Consider the following 27144-nt stretch of genomic DNA (forward strand, 5'->3'; position numbering starts at 1 on the left):
ACAGATTCTGGTGTTGTGTCTCTAGTTTCTTCATGTTGTTGGCATGAACTATTGTAAGCTTTTGTGTAGTGTTATATATATATATATATGTGTATATATATATGTATGTATGTATATATATATATATATATATATATATATATATATAAAATATTTGATGTCCTTCATTTTGTTGGGCTTTCAGAATATTTTGTTGGATTATAATTTCTTCAATTTTTTTTGTTTGTTTTCTTCTTAAAAAAGTTAAAAAAGCCACTTTTTCTATCAGATGTGGAGGAAGGATTGAAGAAAGAAAAGCATTTTTTATAATATATAACATTTAAACACATGGCTGTTTAAAAAACAAACTCCATTTAACTAAATCTAGGAAACCGTATACTTTGATTTTAAATATGATGACTGAAATCTGTAGGAGTGGGGGTGATATATTATTTGTGGTGCTTGGAATAAAAATAGATTGTTGCATTCCAATACTTTCTGTAATAATGCAAATAAGAATCGCTTTGACTTGACAAAAGGAGGAAGAAGTTAAAGATTGTAGTGTGTATAAATTTAATGAACTGACTGTCCTTACAATCTAACTCTGCAGAGGTGAATATAGAATTTGAATTCAATACTGAGTACTGAAGTACCTAAATTTAGGGTGTCATCTGTTTGTGTCAGTGCTTAGAGAATGGTAAAGATCAATTGATTTTTTTGTTAAGATTATATAGGAATGAGGTAACTCCTCCAGAAGTTATAGAGAAATAAATTGAAGAGTGCCAGAGATCTTAGATGGTCTAAGAAACCTCTAATATCATCAAGTTGTTTTTTCTGTGTCACAATACAATACGTGAATTCTTCTTCCAGTGCTTAGACTGAACTCGTATTATGGAAACCTGATTATCTCCCTTGTAATTGATGCAATCACTTCGGGAACCATACTTGTTTGGAAAATTCTAGCTTTGATTTCATGAAAATGCATTGAAATGCCACAGTGATTAGCATATTCACATTTGAAACTGCCAGAATATTAAGAATAAATATGCCAGCCATTGTTTTGATTGTTGCTATTCACTTTGCATCTGATGATATTTTTTTTATCAGTTGGCAGACACAAGCATAATTCAGCAAGCAGTTTGTTTTACATAGAGTTAAAAACAAGAGCTTCAAACTCCCAGCATAGTTTCAGGGATATTGGTTTCATCGGGGAAAAAAAAATCGTTGCAGGCCCTTTTGTGATTTGATGATGATTGTGTATATGCAGCCTGTGTATAGCTACAAATTAGCAAACAGCGTTGGACTTTCTGATAAACTTTAATTCAACAAAACGTGGATCATGACATGTTTATAAGACATTTTTGAATGTGAAGGCATGTTTAATGAAATTAAATAAAAAAAATTTGTTATAGGTATAGGAGTGGCTGTGTGGTAAGTAGCTTGCTTACGAACCACATGGTTCCGAGTTCAGTCCCACTGCGTGGCACCTTGGGCAAGTGTCTTCTGCTATAGCCTTGTGAGTGGATTTGGTAAACGGAAACTGAAAGAAGCTTGACAACTGATGGTGGTGTATTACGTCCCTGTAACTTAGTAGTTCGGCAAAAGAGACCGATAGAATAAGTACTAGGCTTACAACGAATAAGTCCTAGGGTCGATTTGCTTGACCAAAGGCGTTGCTCCAGCATGGCCACAGTCAAGTGACTGAAACAAGTAAAAGAGACAGGAGTAAAATATACTTGAAACATGATAAATCCTGATGCATGGCATTCAGTATTACTCCATCTTGAGGGGTTGACAGGCAGTGTATTCTAGATGGATATGAGATGTTTTGGTACAGCCGTTTTGGACCCCTGTTTGTATTGATGATGCTATGATCTTTTAATGTCTCTTCCCACCTCTTTCTTTCTGTTTATGTGTGTGAGCATATTACTTTTTATGTGGATGAGAAGAGAGAAAGCGTTTATATCAGTTATAATAATGAAATTATTGTATACAGTGCTCAGGTGCACCACAACTTGTCAGAAAGTGCGTATAAAGCATATGCAGTAATGTACAAATGTCTGGAAAGCGAACAATGCATGAGTCAGATACATGCTTGTGTGTGTTTGGAGGGGAGAGAATCAGGTGTAGTGTTGGCGAATCTCAGGAAGTATGGAAGTTTTGAAAGGATGCAGCAATCAGTAATTCACAGATACTTTTATATAATTCAATAAGAAATTCACTTGTCCATTGAACTACAAACAGTATTGTTGTGGAAAAGAAACTAGGTCCTTGTACCAAGTCCTACTTTGCTCTAATCAACTTTGCATGAAGTTGTGCAATTGAAAAAAAAAAATTTTTTTTATGTATTTCCACCAACCCTAAATGAATTTTTTTCTTTCAGCTAAACTTTTTATTTCTAGTTTTATCTGAAGACCCAAAATTTATCTGCATGAATGTATAGAGAACATATTTTTGTTTATATTATCATAATGTCAATGTAATTCTTTTGTTGTTTCTCTTTATAATTTATCTGGAAATCTCATTGGGGGAAAAAGTGAAATTTTAGAAAAGCTAGCATATTTTGTAAAAACCATCTTGAATGTTTTCCACTTTATTATATATACACCTATATCATTTTAATATACACAATCTTTAAATACTGGCTACCATTAGATTCATGCTGTGGAAACAATAAATTGGTGTCATACTTTGTGCTTCCTTTCTTGCCTTTTTGAACGAGACCTGCCATGTTATGTATTTGAGACTGAAGGATTGTTTGAAGGCACAAAACAGGATATATAAATCTGCCAATTTAAAGTGTTTCCAGAGCATGAAATTAATAGTATCTTGTATTTAAATGCTGCGTATATTAAATGATATTTACCTCCAGTTGGAGGAGTACCTTTTCTGTCGATCCTACCTATTATATATATATAATATGTGGAAGAAGCTGTCTATGAAGAATGGAAGTGGAAAATCTTGGAATCACTTCCTCTGAAAGATTTGAATTATAAGTTATTTCATTACTTTTATTGTTTATTTGTTAATCAATCCTTCCTTGTATAGCACTGATCACTGTTGTTGCCAATTTTACCTGCTATTAGGAAAGCCTGGATCTGGGTGTCAAACCCCTACACGTCCTGTTCGCCGAAGTTGGTCAACAATGGATTTGACCCAAAGCTCGCCTGCTGATATATCTGCTCAGCACTCTGGTCGCATGCAAAGCCCGGTCAAACGGAGCACGTCACCAAAGCCTCTCTCCAAATATGGTAAAAACAGCTGCACTAAACTTAAAAAGTCAGCTCCTTCCACTACTACCCGTAGCCGTATTCCATCACCAAGGAGTACGTCTCCATCCTGCCCTTCTTCTCCTGCAACTGCTGCTTCAGCACCCTCTGGTGGTCGGACTAAGAACTCAACGAACAATAAATCAACTAGGGGTAATGGTGTCTCATCCAAACAGCATGCTGGTCGCTCGCTCTAACGGACTCAATTAACAACATAACTTACCCCCTATTCTGTCACACTGTTCTTTGTTGGAGCACACATTGTTTTTCTCATAGGTGAATAGAATCACTTGTTTAATGAATTCTGTTTCTTGCCGAAACTAAATCCACCCCCACCCTTTTTTTTTTTTCTTTAAAAAGCGACTAAATTGCTATATTTGTTTTTGTTCCTTGCTGTCTTTCATTCTCTTAACTAAAGTTGTTCTAGCAATCTGTTACATAGGAAGAGAGATAGACTTATTCGGTTAATAAGATTTAGCTTGAAACTACTACATGCAATACTTACAGGAACAAAAGTATGTAAACTTCAACCATGAGGAAGCTGCCTTCATAACAATCCAAAAGTCAATCTGAACCAGTAATAGTCAAAACATCAAAGAAACTAAACATATCTCGGACATTTTTGCTAGTTACACTGATCTGTACAACACTGCACACAACACCACACCAGCACAATGGTTATCAATGCTTAGCACAACACAAACTCTTCCTAAATAATCTACCAATCAATAACATAATTATTTAATCTGATCCATTCCTCACTCATTATTTTTTTTACTATATCAAGCTTACATCTTTGCTTTGCTGGTATCATTCTTTAGCTTTGGTGAAATAGTCTGCATGGCTTTGTAACTCACTTCCCCGTTAGATATTTAAAAAAAAAAAAAAACTTTTTTAAATATATTTTTTATTTCTATTCTTTTCACTGTAACTTCTAAAACCCTAAAATAACTTAAAATTTATTAACATTGGCTATATTTTTCATGAATATTTTTTTCCATTTTACAGCTTTTCATTGTTACATTTGTCTTTGTTTCATCAAACACAGTTTCATGCTCTTTGTCACAGAATGCCTTATTCTTATTGACAGTTGTTATTGGAATTTATTTGAATTTTAAAATATTGTTTTAAAATATATTCTGAAATATATTCTGAAATATTGATTAAACTTGGGACAACTTGCAGTCAAATCACACGCGTGAACACAAACATTCATACACACAAAGAAAATGACTCTACATGGGTAAAGATAAGACCCAGATACAACTATTGTCTGTTGTTGCTTAAATATACTCTGCTGAATGTAGTTTGTACTTGGACTTTGTGATGGCTGTAGGTAAGCATTGAAAAGAATCATTCAGCTGAAAACTTAGCAATTTTAGCTATCCAAATCTATAAGAACTATCCTTGTTCATCCATCCATAGGATGTGGTACATAGAAACACACACACACACACACACACAACTGTGTGTGTTTGTGTTTGGCCCCCTCCCCAGCTGCTTAGCAACCTGTATTGGTTGTCTCTGCGACATAGCACTTCAGCAAAAGAAACTGATCGAATAAGTTCCAGATTTAAAAAACAAAATCGAAATTGATCAACATCAATGGAAATTGTAGTTGTGATACCAGTACCGGTGGCATGTAAGAGGACCATCCGAACGTGGTCGTTGCCAGTGCTGCCCCGACTGGCCTCCATGCCGCTGGCACGTAAAAAGCACCGATCGTGGCTGTTGTCAGCCTCGCCTGGCCTCTGTGCCGGTGGCACGTAAAAAGCACCATCCCATCGTAGCCATTTGCCAGCCTTGTCTGGCACCTGTGCCAGTAGCACGTAAAAAGCACCCACTACACTCACGGAGTGGTTGGCATTAGGAAGGGAATCCAGCCGTAGAAACACTGCCAGATCAGACTGGGCGTGGTGCAGCTTTCTGGCTTCCCAGACCCCAGTTGAACCGTCCAACCCATGCTAGCATGGAAAGCGGACGTTAAACGATGATGATGAAGTACTGAGGCCAATTTGTTCAACTGAACCCTTCAAGGTGGTGCCCCAGCATAGGTGCAGTCCTATGTCTGAAACCAGCAAAAGATAAGATAAAAATAACCTACCTGGTGATGTAGAATAGTCTTGGTTATGGTCGGCATCGGCTATTGATCAGGTCACCATGCAAAGTAAAATAATGTGTTTGCTTAAGGTAACAATGTTTAAACCATATAAGCATTTAATCTGACTCAACCCTTTCGTTACCAACCCAGCTGAAACCGGCTCTGACTCTAAGTACAAATGTCTTGTTTTCACAAGTTTTGAATTAAATTCTTCCACCAAACCTTAGTCACAATTTATGTTCCTAACACTAGCTGAATGATAACTAAGTTATTTTACTAAATTCTTTGTTATATTTAAAGTTATTGAAAGAAACACAGAGCATCTCAAAATAAATACAGTAACAAAAGGGTTAATTCTCTCTGGATGGTCACCAGGGCATTTGTGATGTGTCTGAACTAGATGTCACATGTCCAGCAGTGGAATGCTTTGTCTGGATTTCATTGATAAGGTTGGAGACTGAAGACTGACTCATTGTTGCCCATTCAGCATTTCCATTACCTATCCAGATGTTTAGATGATGGGTGTGCACTCCAAGTTGTAGATATTCTGGAGGTTAAGAGAATGAAAGTATTAAGAAGAGGAATTGAAAATGGATTTAAAGGGAAAATATTAATAGATGGCTGCAGTATCAAATATCTATATCAGGGGCTAATCTTGTGTGGAAATATTCTCCACAAAAAAAAAAAAGGGTAAAGAAGAAACGTATGCGCAGGGAGTGGCTGTGTGGTAAGTAGCTTGCTTACCAACCACATGGTTCCGGGTTCAGTCCCACTGTGTGGCACCTCTTCTACTATAGCTTCAGGCCGACCAAAGCCTTGTGAGTGGATTTTGTAGATGGAAACTGAAAGAAGCCAGTCGTATATATGTGTGTGTGTATATATATATATATATATATGTGTGTGTGTGTGTGTGTACGTGTATATTTGTGTGTCTGTGTTTGTCCCCCTAGCATTGCTTGACAACCGATGCTGGTGTGTTTTTGTCCCCGTCACTTAGCGGTTCAGCAAAAGAGACCGATAGAATAAGTACTGGGCTTACAAAGAATAAGTCCTGGGGTCGAGTTGCTCGATTAAAGGCAGTGCTCCAGCATGGCCGCAGTCAAATGACTGAAACGAGTAAAAGAGTACTTCTGATCTAATAAATAGTATTTCTCATTAGAGACCATCATATGCTTTAGTGTGTACAATGGTCACACACACTCATGCATACACACACACACTCGTACAGCTAAAACATATGTTAGAAGTTTTCATAAAACAAAAACATCTGTAAGATACTTCCATAGCCATGCAAACTAGAGAGAGAGAGAGAGAGCATGCAATATGAAAGTCTGTACCTGAGGTAATGGCAATTGTATCCCGTTTCATCAGAGATGCTTACCAATGAAACAAGATATGTAAAAACTTCGCGTAGAGAACTATTTTCAAATTATGTTACACACCCAGCATTCTGATTTGGTCTTGTGAGCATCTTTCTATGCTATAACAGAAAGTATTCTGTAAGTTTTTTTAAAAATTATTCTTTTTTAGCTAAAAGTTGGCAATGATAAACATATATTTGCTATATTTCTCATATTCAATATGACCTAATTCTTTGAATATATATGTATGTATGTGCACACAAACACATACACACTTTATTATCGTGTCATCATTTAAAATCTTACATCAAACAATCTTTAATTTTGATACCCACAAACTGCAAGCCCCAAAATAAGTTTTGCTTTTCTCTAGAACTGTTGGAGTTTTAATACTAATTTCATTGTAGTCTGTTGCTTACTGTTGTTCCATGGAGTCTGGTTGCTCAATGTTTATTGGTGGCATGTTTTGGGGTGTTTTTTATGTATGTTTTTTGTATTTTCAGTTGTTTAAAAACATGCATCATTCATATATATATATATTTTTTTTTTTTTTCGTGTACTTGTCAAATAGTGTATTTTTAAATGTTATCTTGTAAAGTTTATCATTTTCTATATAAGCTTTGTATATACCTGTGCATACGTATGTTGTACAATTTTCGTATATAACATGTAAAGGCATATTTGTTTATCTAATCATGTTTACGATTATGTTTAATATTTATGATTGTTTAATAACAGAATTCGTTGAACTATTTGTGAGGAGTAAATTAATGTTTTTTAACCCTTTACTTAGTTTTATTATCTTCCTTGAGAATAAATTAACGGCAACTCTGTAATATGTAATGAGCAGTTTAAGTTTATGTTCGCAACAAAATCATATATCTCATTCTGATAATAACATTTATTTTTCCAAAGTTTACCATCAGTAATTTCTATAATTCTTTTTTTTCTTCATTCAATCTCCTTCATTTTTATAGTAACTTCTTCAGTAGATTTAAACAAAATGTTCTACTCAGAAACGTGTCTGTCTGTGTGTCAGTGTATAAATGCTTGGTTTGGAACTGGAAACTTGTGAGGATTGGTGACAGGATGACCATCCGACTGTAGTAAAACTGGCTCAAATTCTGTCCGACCCATGCCAGCATAGAAAAGTGGACTTTAATCATGATGATAATGATTGTATCCTTAACCCCTTTGTTACCATAGTTCTGTTGAAATAGACTACCTTTATTTTAATATATTTCGAAAACTATGAAGAATTTAACAAAATGGACTGTCAGCTTTTGCTGGCATTTGGAACATAAATTGAGATTTTGATTTAATTTTAATTTAGATCTTTTCAAGACAAGAAGTCTTTATCAGAGAACCAAGGGTAGTTTGAAGTGAGTTGGTCTCAAAAGGGTTAAGCTAGGTTCTGTGGCTCATTTGTTTTTTTGGATTATCTGAGATATAATGGCTACCTCCCAAATCTTTACACCTGTTTGGTTTGTGTCCAACATAAAAACAAATCTCTTCCCAAGCCCCTCATGTTAAATATTTGACTAGATCTAACTTGGTTTTTGAGTGCTCGTATAAAACCTTAACGAAGACTGTTAATTAAAACTCAATAGCTTTTATATTCAGTCAGGGATATGAGTTTGTTTATTATAAATAAACTTGGCAATGAAACTTATTTATCAGCTTGGTCAATTAATGCAACGTGGTTTAATTAATGATACAGGATGGTCTTGTACAAGAGCTTGACCCAACTCTTTTATTACTGTAAACATCTTGCATAGAGACCAAAAGTTTCCATACTACCCAACACATCATAGCAATTTATTTAGTTACAATTCTCCTGGCTATATTCTTTTCTACCCTAGGCACAAGGCCTGAAATTGGAGGCGAGGAGACAGTCGATTAGGTCGACCCCAGTGCACAACTGGTACTTAATTTATCGACCCTTGCTAACGATTCTGCCTGCTCACCACCTAATGGCTACATTGTAGTGTTTTGCATAAATTCGATTTGTTTCTCGACATCGATTGATACCGACAGCTAAAGTACATGGTTTTGGGTTCAGTCCCACTGTGTGGCACCTTGGGCAAGTGTCATTTACTTCAGCCTTTTGAACACCAAGATGGAAACTGAAAGAAGCCTATTGTGTGTGCTTGTGTGTATACGTATGTGCTTGTATCTACTTGACATTGTGTGATTGTTGTAAATGAAGCATTTTATAATTTAGATGTATTACATTTGTACTTGTTAAAACTGATTTTGTTATGTAATTTCTAATTTGAATTTATAGTAATTATCAAAAAATGATTTTAACGAAGATAACATTTTAATTTTTTTTTCTTTGCTTGCAACATTTAGTTTAATGTAATATATTTGGTGACATTTCTGATATTTTTAGTGAGTCTCTTTGAGTTACGTATAGATGAAAGTGAAGAAGACACACCTCAATCACCGACCAGCAAGTCACTCAAGTCCAGGTTGTCCATGGGTAACAAGAGAAATAAAGCTGACCGTTACTCGATATCCACCAGTGAACCAAGCAAGTCTTCCTCTCAAACTCGCAGCTCATACAGCCAGCAAACGAAGAGCTCCATGGCTAAAATGAACCGGCAGAGTTTATATGAAACCTCTTTCAGCAAGAAAGACAAATCGTTGTCTATATATTCCAAAGATGGCCAAGATGTATCAAAAACTTTGAAAGATCCTAAAAAGAAAAAATATAAAAAGAATTTACTCTCTAACAACATGGTGCCATGTTTGTCCGTTCCCAACCTCACATGTATAGACGACGATGAGACTCTGCCCCCTTCTAATCTCCAGATTTTATGTGACTTATCCCTTTCTCACAGTGTGCCTGAAGTTAACACAGTTGATGATCAAGGTTCTCAAAGTAGCAGAACATCTAGCGATGCCCAGTCTACAGCAGCCAGAAACATCAATGATGGGTTTTCTTCTGAAGCTAAGGAAAGTCCTTCACTTTCAGCAGCATCCAAACGGCGAATAACCATTGGTTGTGCACCAGATGATACTAAGAAAGGGACTAAAAACTCTTCTGATGCTGATCTTATGCCACCACCTCTGTCCACTACATTAAATTCACACCGGAAAGATACCAGCAAACGACCAATTAATCGAAATCGTAGGCCTCAACCTGAATTAACGTTAGACCAAGCCAAAAATATCCTTTTGGGTAAATCTGGTGTGCTTGGGAAAAATTCTTACAAAATGCCTGAGCACAACAAAACTTCTACTGCTGCAGAAGATTCTTTAAGTAAAGAATCAGATTTACAAGAAAGTTCTAGATCATCTAATCTGACCAATAAGCCTGATTCTATTGAACGCCGTTCCTCAACACCAGGTCTTCATCTTGGATCTGACAGGCCTCACAGTCCTGCTATATCTTCCAGAGCTATAGCATTAGGTTTACGAAATCGGGAAATAAAACCCAAATCATTTCTTGGAGACCTTGCACCAAGCCCCAACGATCCACCTGAAAGAGACAGCCCTTCTAAATTAATTTCCACTTCACCATCTTTCCAGACAAATATGGGACCAAACAGTTTGGGATCAAAATATCAAACTCCACCATCAGTGTCTTCTCTTACTATCCATAAGGATAGCGACCCCAAATGGACCAACTCATTAAGTTCTCGAAAATCTAGTGGATCAGAGTCATCATCTGAATCTAACAAACTTTTACCTAGTGTCAAAAGCAAAGTAGCCATGTTTAATGCTAGTTCCAGTACAACGCGGCGACCGTCTCTCGAGAAATATTCATCGCCCATGTTACGATCTGTTGAAGGCTCTAGTACCTCTCATGGCTCTGATAGCGACACAGAGAAAGAAATCAAACGGCCTGACAAATCAAGATCTCACTCCCCTGCCTCTCTTATAACAAGCAGTCATATCATCAGTAGGTAAGTCATCTGCTTAAAAAAATATATATTGCACAGTTTCAGCAAATATCTATTTTATGTATGAACTAGCAGCATTGCCCGGCTTTGCAAAATGGTCACATTTAATTCAGAGCGTTAAAAATGTTATGAAAACAATTGGCATGTGTTCACAAAGTCCAAACGATTAATACGAAAAACCCTCTAGGCCAATTCCCGAAAAATTCATTTCTTTGCTGAATTTCTACAATGTTTACGGCGATTCGTTTTTATATCTTTATTTTTTATTTTCATGCAATTTACGCATGCTTGCACACATGGTGAACACAGTTCATGACAAACAGCTGACTGAGTAAAGTTCACTATTCAATGCATGGGATAAGGCCTAAACAAACACATTATCGATTTTTGCACTTGCGAGATGAATTTCGGAACAGAAATAGCGCAGTTCAATTTTCATTCGCCTAAACTTTAAGTGACCCATTTCTGGTGGTTCTAGGATTTGTTGGCTAGGAGGAGATGTGCCGGGAAGTTAAACACACAGACACAGACACACATACAGATACACACGCAGATACACAAGTTGAGTTTTATATATATAGATTTATCTATTCTCTTCACTAACCTTTTTTATGTTTTGTCTTGTTTCCATATAAAAGTCCTGCTAATGTTGCCCTTACAACACCAATGGAATCTGTTCCTGTGTCTCCAAAATCAGAGAGTCCTCAGTTACAGTTGCCCTTAAAGAATAGCCCCCAGTCTTGGGATATACCATCGAAAGGTAACTATTTATATTTAATTATAACTTGTTTTGTAAATGATCTGAAGTGGAGTGCTCTAGACTGGTCTTAACTGTAATATCAAAATCAAAGAACCAATATATAATTGTTGTCTAATCGAACATGTAGCTTTATTGTATGAAGTAGCTATTGTCTATATTATTATTATTATTATTATTACAATAGGCATAGGAGTGGCTGTGTGGTAAGTAGCTTGCTTACCAACCTCATGGTTCCGGGTTCGTTCCCACTGTGTGGCACCTTGGGCAAGTGTCTTCTACTATAGCCTCGGGCCGACCAAAGCCTTGTGAGTGGATTTGGTAGACAGAAACTGAAAGAAGCCCATCGTATATATATATATATGTGTGTGTGTGTGTGTGTGTTTTTATGTGTTTGTGTTTGTCCCCACAACATTGCTTGACAACCGATGGTGGTGTGTTTATGTCCCCATTACTTAGTGGTTCGGCAAAAGAGACCGATAAAATAAGTACTAGGCTTCCAAAGAATAAGTCCTGGGGTCAATGTGCTCGACTAAAGGCGGTGCTCCAGCATGGCCACAGTCAAATGACTGAAACAAGTAAAAGAGTACTTAAACTATATTGATTATTGATCTGCTGACCAAATACTTGTCATCAAATAGAAATCTGTATTTCTTCCAATTCAATAAAACAATGAGAGGTGTGTATTAGTAGGACTGGTTAATAACAATCCATCATCATCAGTCTCGTGCTGTAGCCTGCTTAGGTATATATATAACACAAACTCTAATAATATCTGAATCTGACTGCACTATATCAGAAGCAGTTATCTAATTATTGGAACCAGATGTTCTTGTTTAAGGGCTTGTTCACAAGCCTACTCCCCAAATTGTTTAACCCTTTAGTGTTCAGATTATTCTGTTAAATGTAATACTTTTTCACTCAAATTGTTTTGAATTAATCATGCATTATCTTATAGTTTTGAGGTTTCAATGATGTGATTGTTTATTTTCAGAACGGCATTGTAGGTTAGGAGTGAGAGGCTTGATATCGCCAGTTTGAATTTAAAACATGTAGAATATATTGGGCTGGATTTGGCCAGTTTAAACACTAAAGGGTTAAATGCAATTTCTAGCACAATCCTTTTGTTTTCTATGATGAGAACTTTATAAATAATTATCGTATCAGAGATTAACTTTCAAATTCTTGAAATGAAGATGTTCAGAAAATATCCCACCATTTCAAATGGTTTGTCCAAATATAACAAAGCTAGTCTTGATATTAAACTTGTGGCAGGAATAGATTTATGTTTTATGCCAATAAAGTTGTTGGTGATTAATGGAATGGTTTGATTCTTTCAGTTGTCTACTTCAACTTTATTTATGTTGTTGACTTTTATGCTCAAATTTGTCACATTATTTTCATTTAACTGTTGCTATTGTTATTATTATTATTATTATAGCTGTGCTAGTCTTAAACCAACTTCAGAATGCTGATCTTTGTAAGTGCTATGCACAAACTTTGTGTATCCTTGCACAGTTATATATTTAATTCACCCCACTTGCCACTCTCTCTCTCTCTCTCTCTCACACACATGTCTGTGTGTCATAATATCCCTTATATTAGGATTTCTCATCCACCACTCCTTGCAAATATTTCTCTTCCCAAATGTTGTAAAACCTTCAAATTATTCAGTGTATTATTCTGTCGGTGTGCATCTGCATTTATTCAACATGGTTTCAGAGATGACAACTTACTGTGATTTATCAGTGAAAATGTTCAATACAGTTCTATATTTAAGAGATGAGGAATTATGTACATTATTTACATTATTTACATTTGATGGATATTTGTCCTAATCTTGTTTGTTGTTAACACGTTTCGGCTGATATACTTTCCAGCCTTTTTCAGGTGTCTTGAGGAAATTTTGAACCTGGGTTCTCATTCCTAAGGTATTTTTCGATGTTGTTGTTGTTCAGGTCACTGCTTGGAATCGAACTCGGAATCTTGGGGTTAGTAGCCTGCGCTCTTAACCAGTTAACCAAGCAGTGACCTGAACAACAACAATAATAATAATAATATCAGCCGAGACGTTGTGTTAACAACAAACAAGATGAGGACAAATATCCGTTGAATGTAAATAATGACAATGTTCAATATTCTGAACTTAATTACTACCTTCAATTCAGGTATGTTACAGATTGAATGTTGGACCCATACACATCATCATCATCATGGCACAGGTGTGACCTGCTTCCCAACCATGTGGCCTTGGGTTCAGTCCCACTGCATGACACCTTGAGCAAGTGTCTTCTGCTATCACCTCTCACTGACCAAAGCCTTGTGTGTGATTTGGTACACAGAAACTGAAAGAAGCCTGTGTGTGTACCCTTGTCTTGTACATCATGTGACGGTTGTAAATGAGCATCACTGTCATATAAGTGAGGTTGTTTCCAGTCTTCCATGAAAAACATGCCTGGCAATAGGGGAAATATTACTTTGCCTGTAAACAGGTAAGGGTTGGCAACAGGAAGGGCATCCAGCCAGAGAAAATCTGATCCATGTGATCATGGGAAAGTGGATGTAAAATGATGATGTGTTGAACACACACATCACTCTTTAAAATATATACTGCATTTAGTTCATGAGAAAGGTACGACCAGGCAAATTGCTGTAAGTTGGTGGTTTGTATCTTGTCACTGCTTATGCATTATACCGCCTGACTGGCCCTCGTGCTGGTGGCACGTAAAAGCACCCACTACACTCTCGGAGTGGTTGGCGTTAGGAAGGGCACCCAGCTGTAGAAACTCTGCCAGATCAAGATTGGAGCCTGGTGCAGCCATCTGGTTCGCCAGTCCTCAGTCAAATCATCCAACCCATGCTAGCATGGAAAGCGTACGTTAAATGATGATGAAACAAGACACTTCTTTGTCAACATCCACGTTCATATGGTATTGTGCTCAGTACTGTAATGTGATATGTAATTCTCTGCTATAGGTTGTAGTGTCACAATAAAATTGTAGATGTTTTGTGACCTTGTAAGTTTTTTTCTGTTTGGTAAAAGAATGCAGAAAGTGAAATGCATTCTGTTGTAATTTTTCTTCCTTGAATCACCTGATGAAGACTGAGTCTGTAGGTTCAGTAATGCAATTAAGAGGATTAACCATAATTACTTATTTAACATTTGGAAAGTTCCACAAGTAAGTTATAAACTGTCTTAGAAAAATGTTATCAATATAGCATCCATGTGTCCTTATTGAAATAGGGGGAAGAAAATCTTTCCTTAATTTGTAGATAGAAATTTACTTGAATAAAACAAAACTTCCTGATTCCAGTAACCTATTCAATTTACATTCTACTTTTATCATTTTCTTAATTTTTTTAAAATTATGAATGTGGCACAGCAATTAGATATTTATTGCAACTGTTATTTAAAATAGAATTCTTTTGCAACCAATATTATCCACATCATTTGATTTAAGCTATTGCAGTGTGATCTTGCAGCATGGTACACTAGTCTTAGATACAGTCAAGCTGGTGGGATTAAAAAAGAAAAAGAGTACAAAGCCTACATTCTAGTTGAAGGGTCAGTGTAGGAGGGGAGACTTTCATGAGCAATTCAGGCAAATATTTGAACTTCCAGGCTATTTCTAGTCCTGGTTCTATTACAGAAAAATGGGATGTAAAAACCCCTTTATTCTGTTTAACATTGACTTATTACCTATACTTGCAGGGTTGAATGAGTTTGCAAATGCTGGTGCTTTGAATGGGTTTGTTAAAACAAGTATACTTTTGTATGTCTTTCCTTATACTAGCATGTAGATGTTTGTACATGGTTACTTGGACCCACTAGAAACAACAGTCCCATCTGCTTCATACCACAACCACCACTGGATAATATGGTTCTACATATAATGTATGAAAGAGAGAATACAGAATAATTAAAGCTGGAATCTCATTGCTCATAGATCTATTCATCCTGACTGACCTCTGACTAACAGCAAGAACAACAGCTCAGTCATTAGCAGTTATGTTTAATGAGGTTGCACTGATTTGGGTCCTAGAGTTTTGACTGTAAATTACAGAAACATTACACATTTTGTTGTCTTAGAACCTCAGGTCAGCCATATAATCATTCCTTCTCTTTTCAGGCACAGTGTATGTTGGACTACATTATCCAGAAATGTACCTTCTCAGTTTTTTTAGTTTTTTTTCTAAAGATGGCTGTGTGTGAATTGAGGGAGATTTGGCTGATTGATTTGAACAATCTCTCTTTCTATGCTTAATTAAATAAATGCTCCATTTTTAGGTACCGTAAATCCTCGAGTATAGTCCGCCCTTAAGTATGATACGCAGGGAATTTTTGGGGGCTGTACCTCTGAAAAGCCTAAACCTTGTCTATAATATGCACCCCTTCTCTAACTTGAGTCAAGGAGGTCTATATAACGTTCTTAGTTTGTAAAACTGTATACGGTAACATCCTTTATTATTATTGTATATATAACATAATGCAAACGTGTAGCTTTTTTGTGCATTTTGTTTGCAGAAAATAAAAGAAATAACAGTGATAACGTTTAATAAATGTTGTTTACTGCAAGTTATGGATGATTCTTTTATGACTTCATTGCTTTCAGGCTTAGCTTAAGGTATTTTTGCACCTGACATCACAAAATGCATCTGAATAAATATTGCCGGACAGCAAATAGAGACTCGGACATTGCTTAGAAAATAATTTTCGTTTTTAACCTCGTATATAGTACGCACTAGGGATTTTGACCTTTGAATTTTTGGGAAAAAATGCAGATTATACTCAAGGATTTACAGTAGTTAAAATAGGAAGGTATACAGTGATAACTCATGGAGCGAAGGAAATTCAAAGGGACAAGATAACTTGCTCAGTCATTTATAACTTTTTTTTTAAGGGGTTTGGAGGGTAGAAAAATATTTCTGAAATGGGATTTGAACCCCAATCTCCTATCTTGTAACCACTCATACACATTGGTCCTACTGTAACTTTTTTATTTCTATAATTTCAGCTGATAAACTGGAGGCTTGCAAGAATGTCATAAAAGATTTGAAACTGGATGTTGATAAATTGTCATTGATGTATGAAAAGGTCAGTTAAATTATGGTTGGCATCATCATCATCATAATCGTTAGCATTATTGCTTTTAACTCTGATTTTATTATTTAATATTAAAGTTTGTAGATGGAGAGACGATATCTTCAACAGCAATTTCTTTGTTAGATGTACAAGGGGTTGTTGATTCCTCTTTTTGATGAATCCTGGGGCATGAAAACCACAAAATTCTATTTCCGTTGTAATCACTTGAATCCTTTGAACTGTTCCACTCAGTGAAACCGGCCGAACGACAATTCTTTACAATCAGACTTTATGACGAAGTTTTTATGAAGAGTTATCTCCCCCATCGCATTGAAATTCTTATATCAGACATTTGCACTTTTATGGATTAAAATATTGTAAAGAAACCAGTACTCTCTAGTTATAATAATAATAATAATAATAATAATTTCTTTTATATGCCACCAGGGTGATGGATGAGGGGGTCAGTGTAGAGACATAAAGTGTAGGGATTTTACATAGAGTGGAATAATAAAAAAATAAAAGTTCTATACTGGATATAGTAAAAGTGAAAGCAAAAGTATACATAGTTTACAATTGTATAAAAAAAAAAGTGGGGTGATAATGATGTGATATCCCTGATACAGGAGGATCTCTATTGAACCACACCATCCAAGATGTTCTTGAATATCAACACCAAGTACCCTCTCCAATTCCTGTTCTTTTGACTCGCATGGATCAGGAGGGAGACTAGCAAATCCAAGGGCTGCCATGGGTGGCATACACTGTAGCTACTGGTGGACAAAGGATGTATAATTTCCATATGATTCTGTTAACTCCAACTTATTTTTTATGAAGATTATATAGCTTAGATCATATGTTATATCCTTGTGTTATATCCCTGAGAATAAACCAAATTATTGTACTAGCTCTGATTTATTTTAAACTTTTGATTCTATTGTATTTATTTTGCCAGATGTCAAACCCAGAACAAAGCTCCCAAGAGATCTTGGCATTGTTGAGTCAAGCCATCCAGGAAACTGAACAGAAAATGGCTGGACTTACTTCAAAAATGTCTGTGACGCCCGGAAATAAACTCTCTACCAGAGATATCAGTACATCCCCAATTTTGTTTCCAGAGTCTCCTCTCCCTGGCACAGAAGCTATTTCATCTTCTGTTGATGTAGCCACAGCTACAGCTGCTGTTTCAATGGATGATAAGGCTGTGAATACATCTCCTACTGAACCGGATATTACAATGGGCAGTGATCAGACTGAGGTGGCTGCTGCCTTAGTCAATCTCATTGAGCAAAAGCTGGGCAGAAATGTTCCAAGTGAAGTACAAACGATGCTGAGAAACTTTTTTCTGTCTTTTTTGCAAATAGTGATCTACAAAAATAGTCACTGAATGAGGCAGTAATGAAGCATTTTGCTTCCACATATCATGGTTGCTTCTGTGTTCAATATGGCTTCCATTTTTCCAGTTTTATTTGCAACCATAAACACATACACACACATACACTCCCACAGTTCAGCCTTCGCATTTTTTAAAATTGAATTTCACCCTCATTAAAATGTTTTGATGTGTAGTGTAAAGTATTTTGTCAAACTTTATTGAATGTCTCTAAAGAACATAAATGTGAAAATTTAATAATAATTATTACCAATTTAAATATAATAAAACATTCCACAGAATGATTAAATTATCCATCCATTAGAAAAGTTGTTAATAAGAAATTAACATCAAAATTTCATAGATGCACACAAAAAGAAAAAAAAGAATATAGAAAAAAAATTTTATCATTCCAAAATATTTTCTTGTCACTTTAAGAACAAGAAATACTGAATGAAACAAATATTTTATCAAATTTGCCTTGTAAATAATTAAAACAACCATTTTTTACTCATTTCTTTGTTGTCAGTGATTTTTACTCAAACAAGAGACACCAAATTTCTAACATTTTTTCCCTGAAATTCTACAATTTCAGTGTTTGTTGTTTGTAGAGTTCAGTAACTCTTCTATAACTTTATTTTCATTTGTATTTATTGCTGTCAAATTATTTACATTTCTATTTATACATACACATGTACATGTGTGTGTATATGCACACATATATATGTGTGTGTATATATATATGTACACACACACATATATATAAAATACACACTATGTGTGTTACTTTTATATGTATAGTTTTGTTTTTTTTTATATTAAATACATTTTAGTTGAGACATTACTGGAAGATTTTTGTGGCAAAATGGAGAAAATGCTGTGGAGTATCTTCTTCCCTGCTACTCTCTCTACCTTACTTTTAATTTCAGTTAATCAGCTTAGCCTTTCATTCTTCCCATTAACAACAACAACGTACTGAAGGTCCAGTTACTTGACCCCTTACAGTAAACAAAACAACGCATTTTCATAATGGTGCTATTATACAAATAACAAGCAGTTATTCATTTTAATACAGCAGACACCATGCACATCCATCTTCCTTTTTTTTTCAAACCCTTTTAACAGGGACCACACACACACAAACACACATACACGCATGCAAACACACATCCATTTTATCGTTTTCAACCCCTTCCACTTCTTCTTAGCTTTCATTCAGAGAAGAAAAAGGAACAAACCCACCTCATTTGTAAAAGAAAAAGGAAAATTATTTCTTGACTTTTGTTCAACTATGAAACAAGGACTAAACATTAAACAGTTTAAATACACAACAGTAAATATCCCAAATAGACATTTTCTGTATAAATTATGGCCTTTGGTGAAGTAAAACCCAGTTTCAAAACATCAGCTCCCAAAGGATACTCTGGTTGTGAAAAGGTGCTTCTGTCACACATCAATTATATAATTTTTTCTAAATACATTATTCAATAGTAATTTGTCTCTTTTTTTTTTTTTGTCTGTATTGTTTTTTATTTTGATTGTGTTTGTTGTATAAAGTGTTTGTTGTAGTGCTGACACTACCCGTTGCCAGCACCCCACCACGGTGAGGAGGGGATGGACTTTGGGGATGCAAGTACTTACTTTTCTAAGTCTGGTTTTTATTCTATCAGTCACTTTTGCTGAACCACTAAGTTATGGGAATGTAAACAAACTAACACTGGTTGTTAAGTGGTGGATTGGAGTGGGGGACAATGACACACATACACACACACAAAGGGCTTGCACATGGCATTCAAACGTTGCTGCTGTTAGTGAGTCTTGATTTCCTAAGCAAAGTAAATCTGCTTGTAAAATAAGGTAAGGTTGTGTGCCATGAGGGGAGACGAGTTCCCTTTTCTTTTGTCTTGTTTCGGTCATTGAACTGTAGTCATGCTGTGTTTTTAGTTGAACAAGCTGGCCCTAGTACTTACTTGTACTTGTGGCGACATTCACCCTGGGTGGATTGAGTCGGCTTCTTCTGCCACCCTCGAGGCATCTCGAACCCTGGCGGTGGAAGAAGTTTCGTGGGAATATGTGGATTTCATAAGCGGTCCCCAACAATCCCACATGTAGAGACATCCTGTTTGTCGCAGGTTGTCCGCAGATGCAGGGACAGAATGACCAAGGAGCCGCTGGTTGCCGAAACAGACACTCCGAGGATTTTCACCAGAGCCCCATCTTCCGGGTTGTGACCCTAATACCACTCTGTGTCAGACCAATCCGCCTTGGGTGGCCCTACCAGGAACTGAAGTTCCCAGCGGCATAGCTCTGACACTACCCGTTGCCAGCACCCCACCACGGTGAGGAGGGGATGGACTTTGGGGACGCAAGTACTTGCTTTTCTAAGTCTGGTATTTATTCTATCAGTCACTTTTGCTGAACCACTAAGTTATGGGGATGTAAACAAACTAACACCGGTTGTTAAGTGGTGGATTGGAGTGGGGTACAAAGACACACACACACACAAAGGGCTTGCACACGATTTCTATCTACCAAAGATGCTGTGCAGTGGGACTGAACCCCAAACTGCATGGTTGCAAAGTGTGCTGTGCCTTTACAAATTTATAGTAACATTTTTCATGTCAAGGTAAACCATCATTAGTATTTCTCTGTGTACATTTGATTTGATACTCTGAACAAAAACTTAGGTGTGTCTAGATAAGAGAGAACTGATGAAAGGCAAAGAAGAAAAAGTAAACTATGAGATTCATTACCATGTCCACACATTGTACGATCTGTACTGGCAAGATTTTGAGGTGTGAAACCAGGGAACAGCTGTGTTTGATAAGTTAAATGGCTTTCACTGAAAGTAGGATAAATGGAATGAAGTATAGAAATAAGTCCTGTTATCGATCAGAGCTAATGACATAAATATCACTGATTAAACATTTAAGAAGTAGTCAAAAAATTTATGCAGATAAATGCTGTCATATGGAACTTCTTGGCAAGGTACATAACTCTGGTGTAGATTCTCTTCACTGAAAAGGAAACCATATACAGGGTGCAGTGAATAAATTGTCTAAATTATGCAAAAATGAAAATAACACTAACATCTAATTTTAAGATATATTTACCAAAATTACATAAAAATATCTTGAAATACTAAAGAGTAAATTTATTCAATAAAATTGCCATTGTCTTCAACCACAGCCTCCGGACGACTTCAGAATCTCCTGCAACTCTTGTGTATGGTCTCTTTCTTAAGTTGGTGAATGCTTCCATAATCCTTGCTTCCAGTTCAACTTTGGTGTTACAAATAGTTTTGTTAGTCTCTTGCTCAACTGTGCCCCACACATAATAATGAAGGGGGTTGCAGTGTGGGGAGTTAGGTGGCCAGATGTTAGGGGTGATGTGGTCGCAGAAATTGTCTGACAGCTATGACTGGGTTCTCCTGCTTGTGTGGCATGGTGCAGAGTCCTGTTGCCAGACATGGGGGGGTCTTCCAGCAGCCACCCTCTTGACCCAGGGAGGCACTACCTCCTCCAAGCATTTGATGTAGGCCCCCATGCTGAGTGTGAGGCAGTATGGGAAGATGAATGGAGGCATAACATCACCATCACTAGGGATCACTCCAAACACCATGGTGTTGACTGGATGTTTGATATTTATCACTCTCGGTACATGTCCTCAGATTGACACCCAGACACTCTGAAATGTTTGCATTGAAGTTTCTGGTGCAAATGCTAAGCAGTACAGAATGTCGTTTTCAAATTTCTGGCAGAGTGAATTGTGCCATGGTGCTGTTGTTCTTAGAGACGGTGCCCAACATAACCTACGATACTGTGCTGAAAAAATTAAAAACAAACAATGCACATGCGCAAAACTAAAAATATAAAATGGCGACAATTTACCCATCACACATATTATACACACAGACATATATACATACAAATGCATATGCTTATATATGCACGCATATATCTATCTATCTATATGATAGACCGTTAGCTCCTACACGCATTTATTTCTCTCCTTGTTTCCTTTCCATGTATCTTTCTGACGAAGAGCATAGACTCGAAACGTAAAAGACTTGTTCTATTTCTATTCCTGAGTGCCATACTAATACATTTGTTTGTTTGTACTCCACCTGCCTTCGTCTTTTACTCTTTTACTTGTTTCAGTCATTTGACTGTGGCCATGCTGGAGCACCGCCTTTAGTCGAGCAAATCGACCCCGGGACTTATTCTTTGTAAGCCCAGTACTTATTCTATCGGTCTCTTTTGCCGAACAACTAAGTGACGGGGACGTAAACACACCAGCATCGGTTGTCAAGCAATGCTAGGGGAACAAACACAGATACACATACATATATATATATATATATATATATATACGACAGGCTTCTTTCAGTTTCCGTCTACCAAATCCACTCACAAGGCATTGGTTGGCCCGGGGCTATAGCAGAAGACACTTGCCCAAGATGCCACGCAGTGGGACTGAACCCGGAACCATGTGGTTGGTTAGCAAGCTACTTACCACACAGCCACTCCTGGTCTATTTTCGTAAACCTTCCCATTATCTATATCTATATGTATCTATATATATACACACACATATTTGGTAAAGCCTACTTAAAATTTTTTTCATCACAATCGGAATCTGCATGAAATAAAATTTTTAAAAAAAACACCCCCCCCCCCCAGCGAAAACGGGTGGAGTGTGCATAGTACCTGTCCGCCCATGGTGCAGATTTATTTACTTGTTTCAATTGTTTTGATGCCACTCCGCCTTGAATGTTGCTGCATGGAAATGAGTCGATGGGAAAAGTTATGCAATACCTGTTGTTGATTACATTAAGGTGGGCCTCTTCGGATCAAAGTGGATTCTTATATTGTGGGTGTGGTGTGTACATATATGACAGGTGCGCAATATGTGTGTGTGTGTGTATCATCATCATCATCATCATCATCGTCGTTTAACGTCCGTTTTCCGCGCTAGCACGGGTTGGACGGTTCGACCGGGGTCTGGGGAGCCAGGAGGCTGTTCCAGGCTCCAGTCTGATCTGGCAGTGTTTCTACAGCTGGATGCCCTTCCTAATGCCAACCTCTCCAAGAGTGTAGTGGGTGCTTTTTACGTGCCACCTGCACAGGTGCCAGAGGGGTCTGGCATCGGCCCTATATATATATATATATAAAATTAGGGTTCAGTAAATTAATTTACTTTACCGCATACTGAAACTTTTAGAAATAGCAGCCAAAAACCTTTTGGCTGCTATTTCTAAGTTTCTGTATGTGGTAAAGTAAATTATTTTACTGAGCCCTAATTATATAACGGAGTGGTTGGCGTTAGGAAGGGCATCCAGCTGTAGAAACACTGCCAGATCTGACTGGCCTGGTGCAGCCTTCGGGCTCCCCAGACCCCAGTTGAACCGTCCAACCCATGCTAGCATGGAAAACGGACGCTAAATGATGATGATGATGATGATGATGATGAATATTTTGAATATACCTTGAATGGTCCTTTTACATACTGAACACTACTTGGTGAAATTAATTAATAATTAATTGATTTTACCCTTTTATTATTGATATATATATACATATACGCATACATACATATATGTGTGTGTGTGTGTGTGTGTGGAGGCGCAGTGGCCCAGTGGTTGGGGCAGCGGACTCGCGGTCGGAGGATCACGGTTTTGATTCCCAGACCAGGCGTTGTGTGTGTTTATTGAGCGAAAACAACCTAAAGCTCCACGAGGCTCCGGCAAGGGGGTGGGTGGCGACCCCTGTTGTACTCAACTTTCTCTTCCTGTTTCTTGAGTAACGCTGTGATGGACTGGCGTCCCGTCCAGCTGGGGGGAACACACGCCGTAGAAACCGGGAAACCGGGCCCATGAGCCTGGCTAGGCTTGAAAAGGGCGCATAAAAAATACATATGTGTGTATATAAGTGTATGTATATGTAAGTATCTGTCTGTACATGTGTATATGAATCTATATTCACACTTACATATGGAGCTAGTCTTTCTCATTCGCAAAATGGGCCCCACTTAATTTGGCTCAGATTGCTTTCAATTTTGGTTTATAAAGTGAATTACTCGTAAATTAAAGAATTTGATGTTTTGAAAAAATTTTGGGGAAAATTTCGAAAAATTTTTGAGGAAAATTTTGGGGAAAATTTTGAAGCAAGACAAATGAAAAGTAACAAAAATATAGATTAATCATAAACAATGTTTCACTATTAACATATTACGTAATTTTACTCACGCAATTTGTCTGTAGATCTTCAGTATGATCGTCCATACAAATATAATTTGCAGAACTACACACCAGACCTCCGCACGAGTCGAATATGTATGCTGTTCTACCTATTGCACTTGTGGTTATTTTTCAAAAGGCCTCGTTTTGGCACGCTAGATTACCGGAAATAATACTGCATAGAATAATTTATTGCAGTAGCTTTTGCCGGTTTGACAACGTATTAATTTAGAATTAAAATTAAATTGCGTAAGTAAAATTCTCTCATACCACATACAAAACGTTTCGAGCCTACGCTCTTCAACAGATAGGAACATGATGAAATAAACAGAGACTATAGCAAGATAGACACACACAGACATACATTCACGCATGTCAGTCGTCACGTTTGTATATATATGTGTAGATGTGCGTGTGTGTGTGTGTGTTTAATAACGTACCGTTACATATGTATGTGTAGATGTGTGTTTTTAATAACGTACCTAACACAGAAAAACACAGTATGAGACATATACACACTCATACACTTACACACATCACTCACAGACAGTTACACAGTCATATACAAAATGTGATCTTGTAGTTGTGGAATGAAAAGCCCTGCTGACACTAGAAAGATTATGTCTATGAAATGTTATATTGTTATAAAAATGAAAATAAAATTTCGTATTGACAACATATAGTGTGTTAAATAACATACCTAACGCGGAAAGACACACACACACTGTGTGACTTATACACACGCATACACTCACACATACATGCGCCATGATCTCTATTTCTCTTGGTTTCTGTTTACCGTTACTAGAGTTGGTCTTAACTAGAATATTAATGTATGTGCGTGCGTGTATATATATATATATATATATATAGGTAAATGGATATGAATGTAAACAGACTTACAGATAGATAGGTACATTGGTAATAGGAATAGACAAGCGCACATACAAACACATATGAAGACACTGAAACACATGGCCAAACACACACGCACATTTCACACAAAGGCACATATGAAGACACACATCCATGCGTAACAGACGCACGTACGTAGTCATAAAAACCCACACACAGACAAATTCAGGGATGCACACACAAGAAGCCAAAGGTACACACACACACACACACACACACACACACTCATGCAAACACACAGGCATAAAAACAAACACATGAATATGCAGAATACATACATACAAACGTACACACATGCATACATATATATATATGCATATGCACACACATAGATGCATACACACATACATACATACATACATACATACATACGTGTACGCGCGTACACACTGGCCCACACACATACGTACAAACAAACAAAAAGGAATGCAGTGTAAATATCGGACAGAGTCGACGACTATTGAAAAGGTTGCAAGACGCAACGAAAGTTTTAGAAAAAAATAAGAAATGAGTGGGAACTGAACCGGTGAGTGTGTTAAATAATTAGATACAAAAAGAGAATGACCCTCCCCAGAACACAAGAAAATATGCTTCAACACACGACTCGAGTAAAGAGTCTTGCAAACCAAATCACAAAACGAAATATATTTATATATATAATACACACACATATTTAACTATACACATACACACACAAACACACACACACACACATATATATATATATATATATATATTGGGTTGTCCGGAAAGTTCGTGCTGATTTATAGTAGCTTATCTTTCGACTTATTTTAGAACATGGTTGAGTCCATAAAATAGGATTTGACTACACTTCCATTTAGAGCACAGTTTAAGCTATCTTTTCGTGGAAGAAGGTTTATGTTCCTATAACCTGTGTTAATTCTGTAACCCTTTAAAATGGAATATAAGTAAGTTCATTTTCGGCACTTGATGCTTTTCTTTTTCCGTAAAGGGGAAAATTCCTCACAAGCAACCAAAGAAATACGCGCAGTTTACGGTGATGTTTCTTTATCCGAAAGAACTGTACGGAAGTGGTTCGCAAGGTTCCGAGCTGGAGATTGTAGCCTTATTGATAAACAGCGATCAGGCAGACCATCCACTACAGATGATGACCAAACTAAGTCATTAATTGAGAATAACCCTCTCTGCACAACCTGAGAATTGTCAGAAAGCCTCAACCTATCAAAATCCGTCGTTCATGAGCACCTGGTAAAGCTTGGGTACACAAATCGCTACAATGTTTGATTACCAAATGAATTGAGTGAGAAGAACATTTTGGATCGCATTTCCATCTGTGATTCGCTTTAAAAACAGAATGAAAGCGCGTCTTTTTTAAAGGAAATTGTGACAGGTGATGAGAGAAATGGATTATCTACCGAAATGTTCAGAGAATGCGATCCTGGAGTAAGCGACATGAGCTATCCTTGGCCACCTCAAAAGCGAGTCTTCACCCTAAAAAAGTCTTGCTTTGTGTATGGTGGGATTGGAAAGGAATTCTGTACTATGAGATTTTCCCAAGTAACCAGACAATTAAATTCTGAGAAATATTGCACGCAACTGGACGAGTTAAAAACAGCAATTCAAGGGAAACGTCCAAGAATTGGCCAACAGGAAGGGTGTTGTTTTCCAACATGATAATGCAAGACCGCACGTTTCTTTAGGAACCAGACAAAAATTGTATACATATATATATATATATATATATATATATATATATATATATATATATATATATATATATATATATGTATATGAATGTATATATATGTACATATATGTGTATGTATATGTATATATATATATATATATAATATGTATATGAAGGTATATATATGTACATATATGTGTATGTATATGTATATATATGTACATAGATGTGTATGTATATGTATATATATGTACATATATGTGTATGTATATGTATATATATGTACATATATATGTGTATTTATATGTATATATATGTCTATATATATGTTTACGTATATGTATATATACGTCTATATATATGTTTACATATATATATATATATGTGTGTGTGTGTGTGTGTGTTTGTAAATATATATGTATATATGTGTAGGATCCTCTGATGAGAACCCAGGTTCGAAAATCGATTAAGGTTGTTCATCATTTATTT

The 27144-nt window shown here is 36.6% G+C and overlaps 1 protein-coding gene across 1 annotated transcript in view; it reads left to right on the forward strand.

Moving 5' to 3' along the window:
• The window catches only part of LOC115217254 (WD repeat-containing protein 62), a 227795-nt gene extending 208468 nt beyond the window's left edge, over window positions 1–19327 (forward strand). Inside the window, 6 exon segments of the mRNA XM_036507131.1 lie at window positions 3066–3230; window positions 9106–10624; window positions 11260–11381; window positions 12820–12858; window positions 16394–16473; window positions 17417–19327. Of these exon segments, the coding sequence (XP_036363024.1) occupies window positions 3066–3230; window positions 9106–10624; window positions 11260–11381; window positions 12820–12858; window positions 16394–16473; window positions 17417–17848 (2357 nt within the window). The 3' untranslated portion in view covers window positions 17849–19327.
• Window positions 19328–27144: the final 7817 nt, after the last annotated feature.

Source organism: Octopus sinensis, linkage group LG11, assembly GCF_006345805.1.
Source record: "Octopus sinensis linkage group LG11, ASM634580v1, whole genome shotgun sequence".
Lineage (NCBI taxonomy): Eukaryota > Metazoa > Mollusca > Cephalopoda > Octopoda > Octopodidae > Octopus > Octopus sinensis.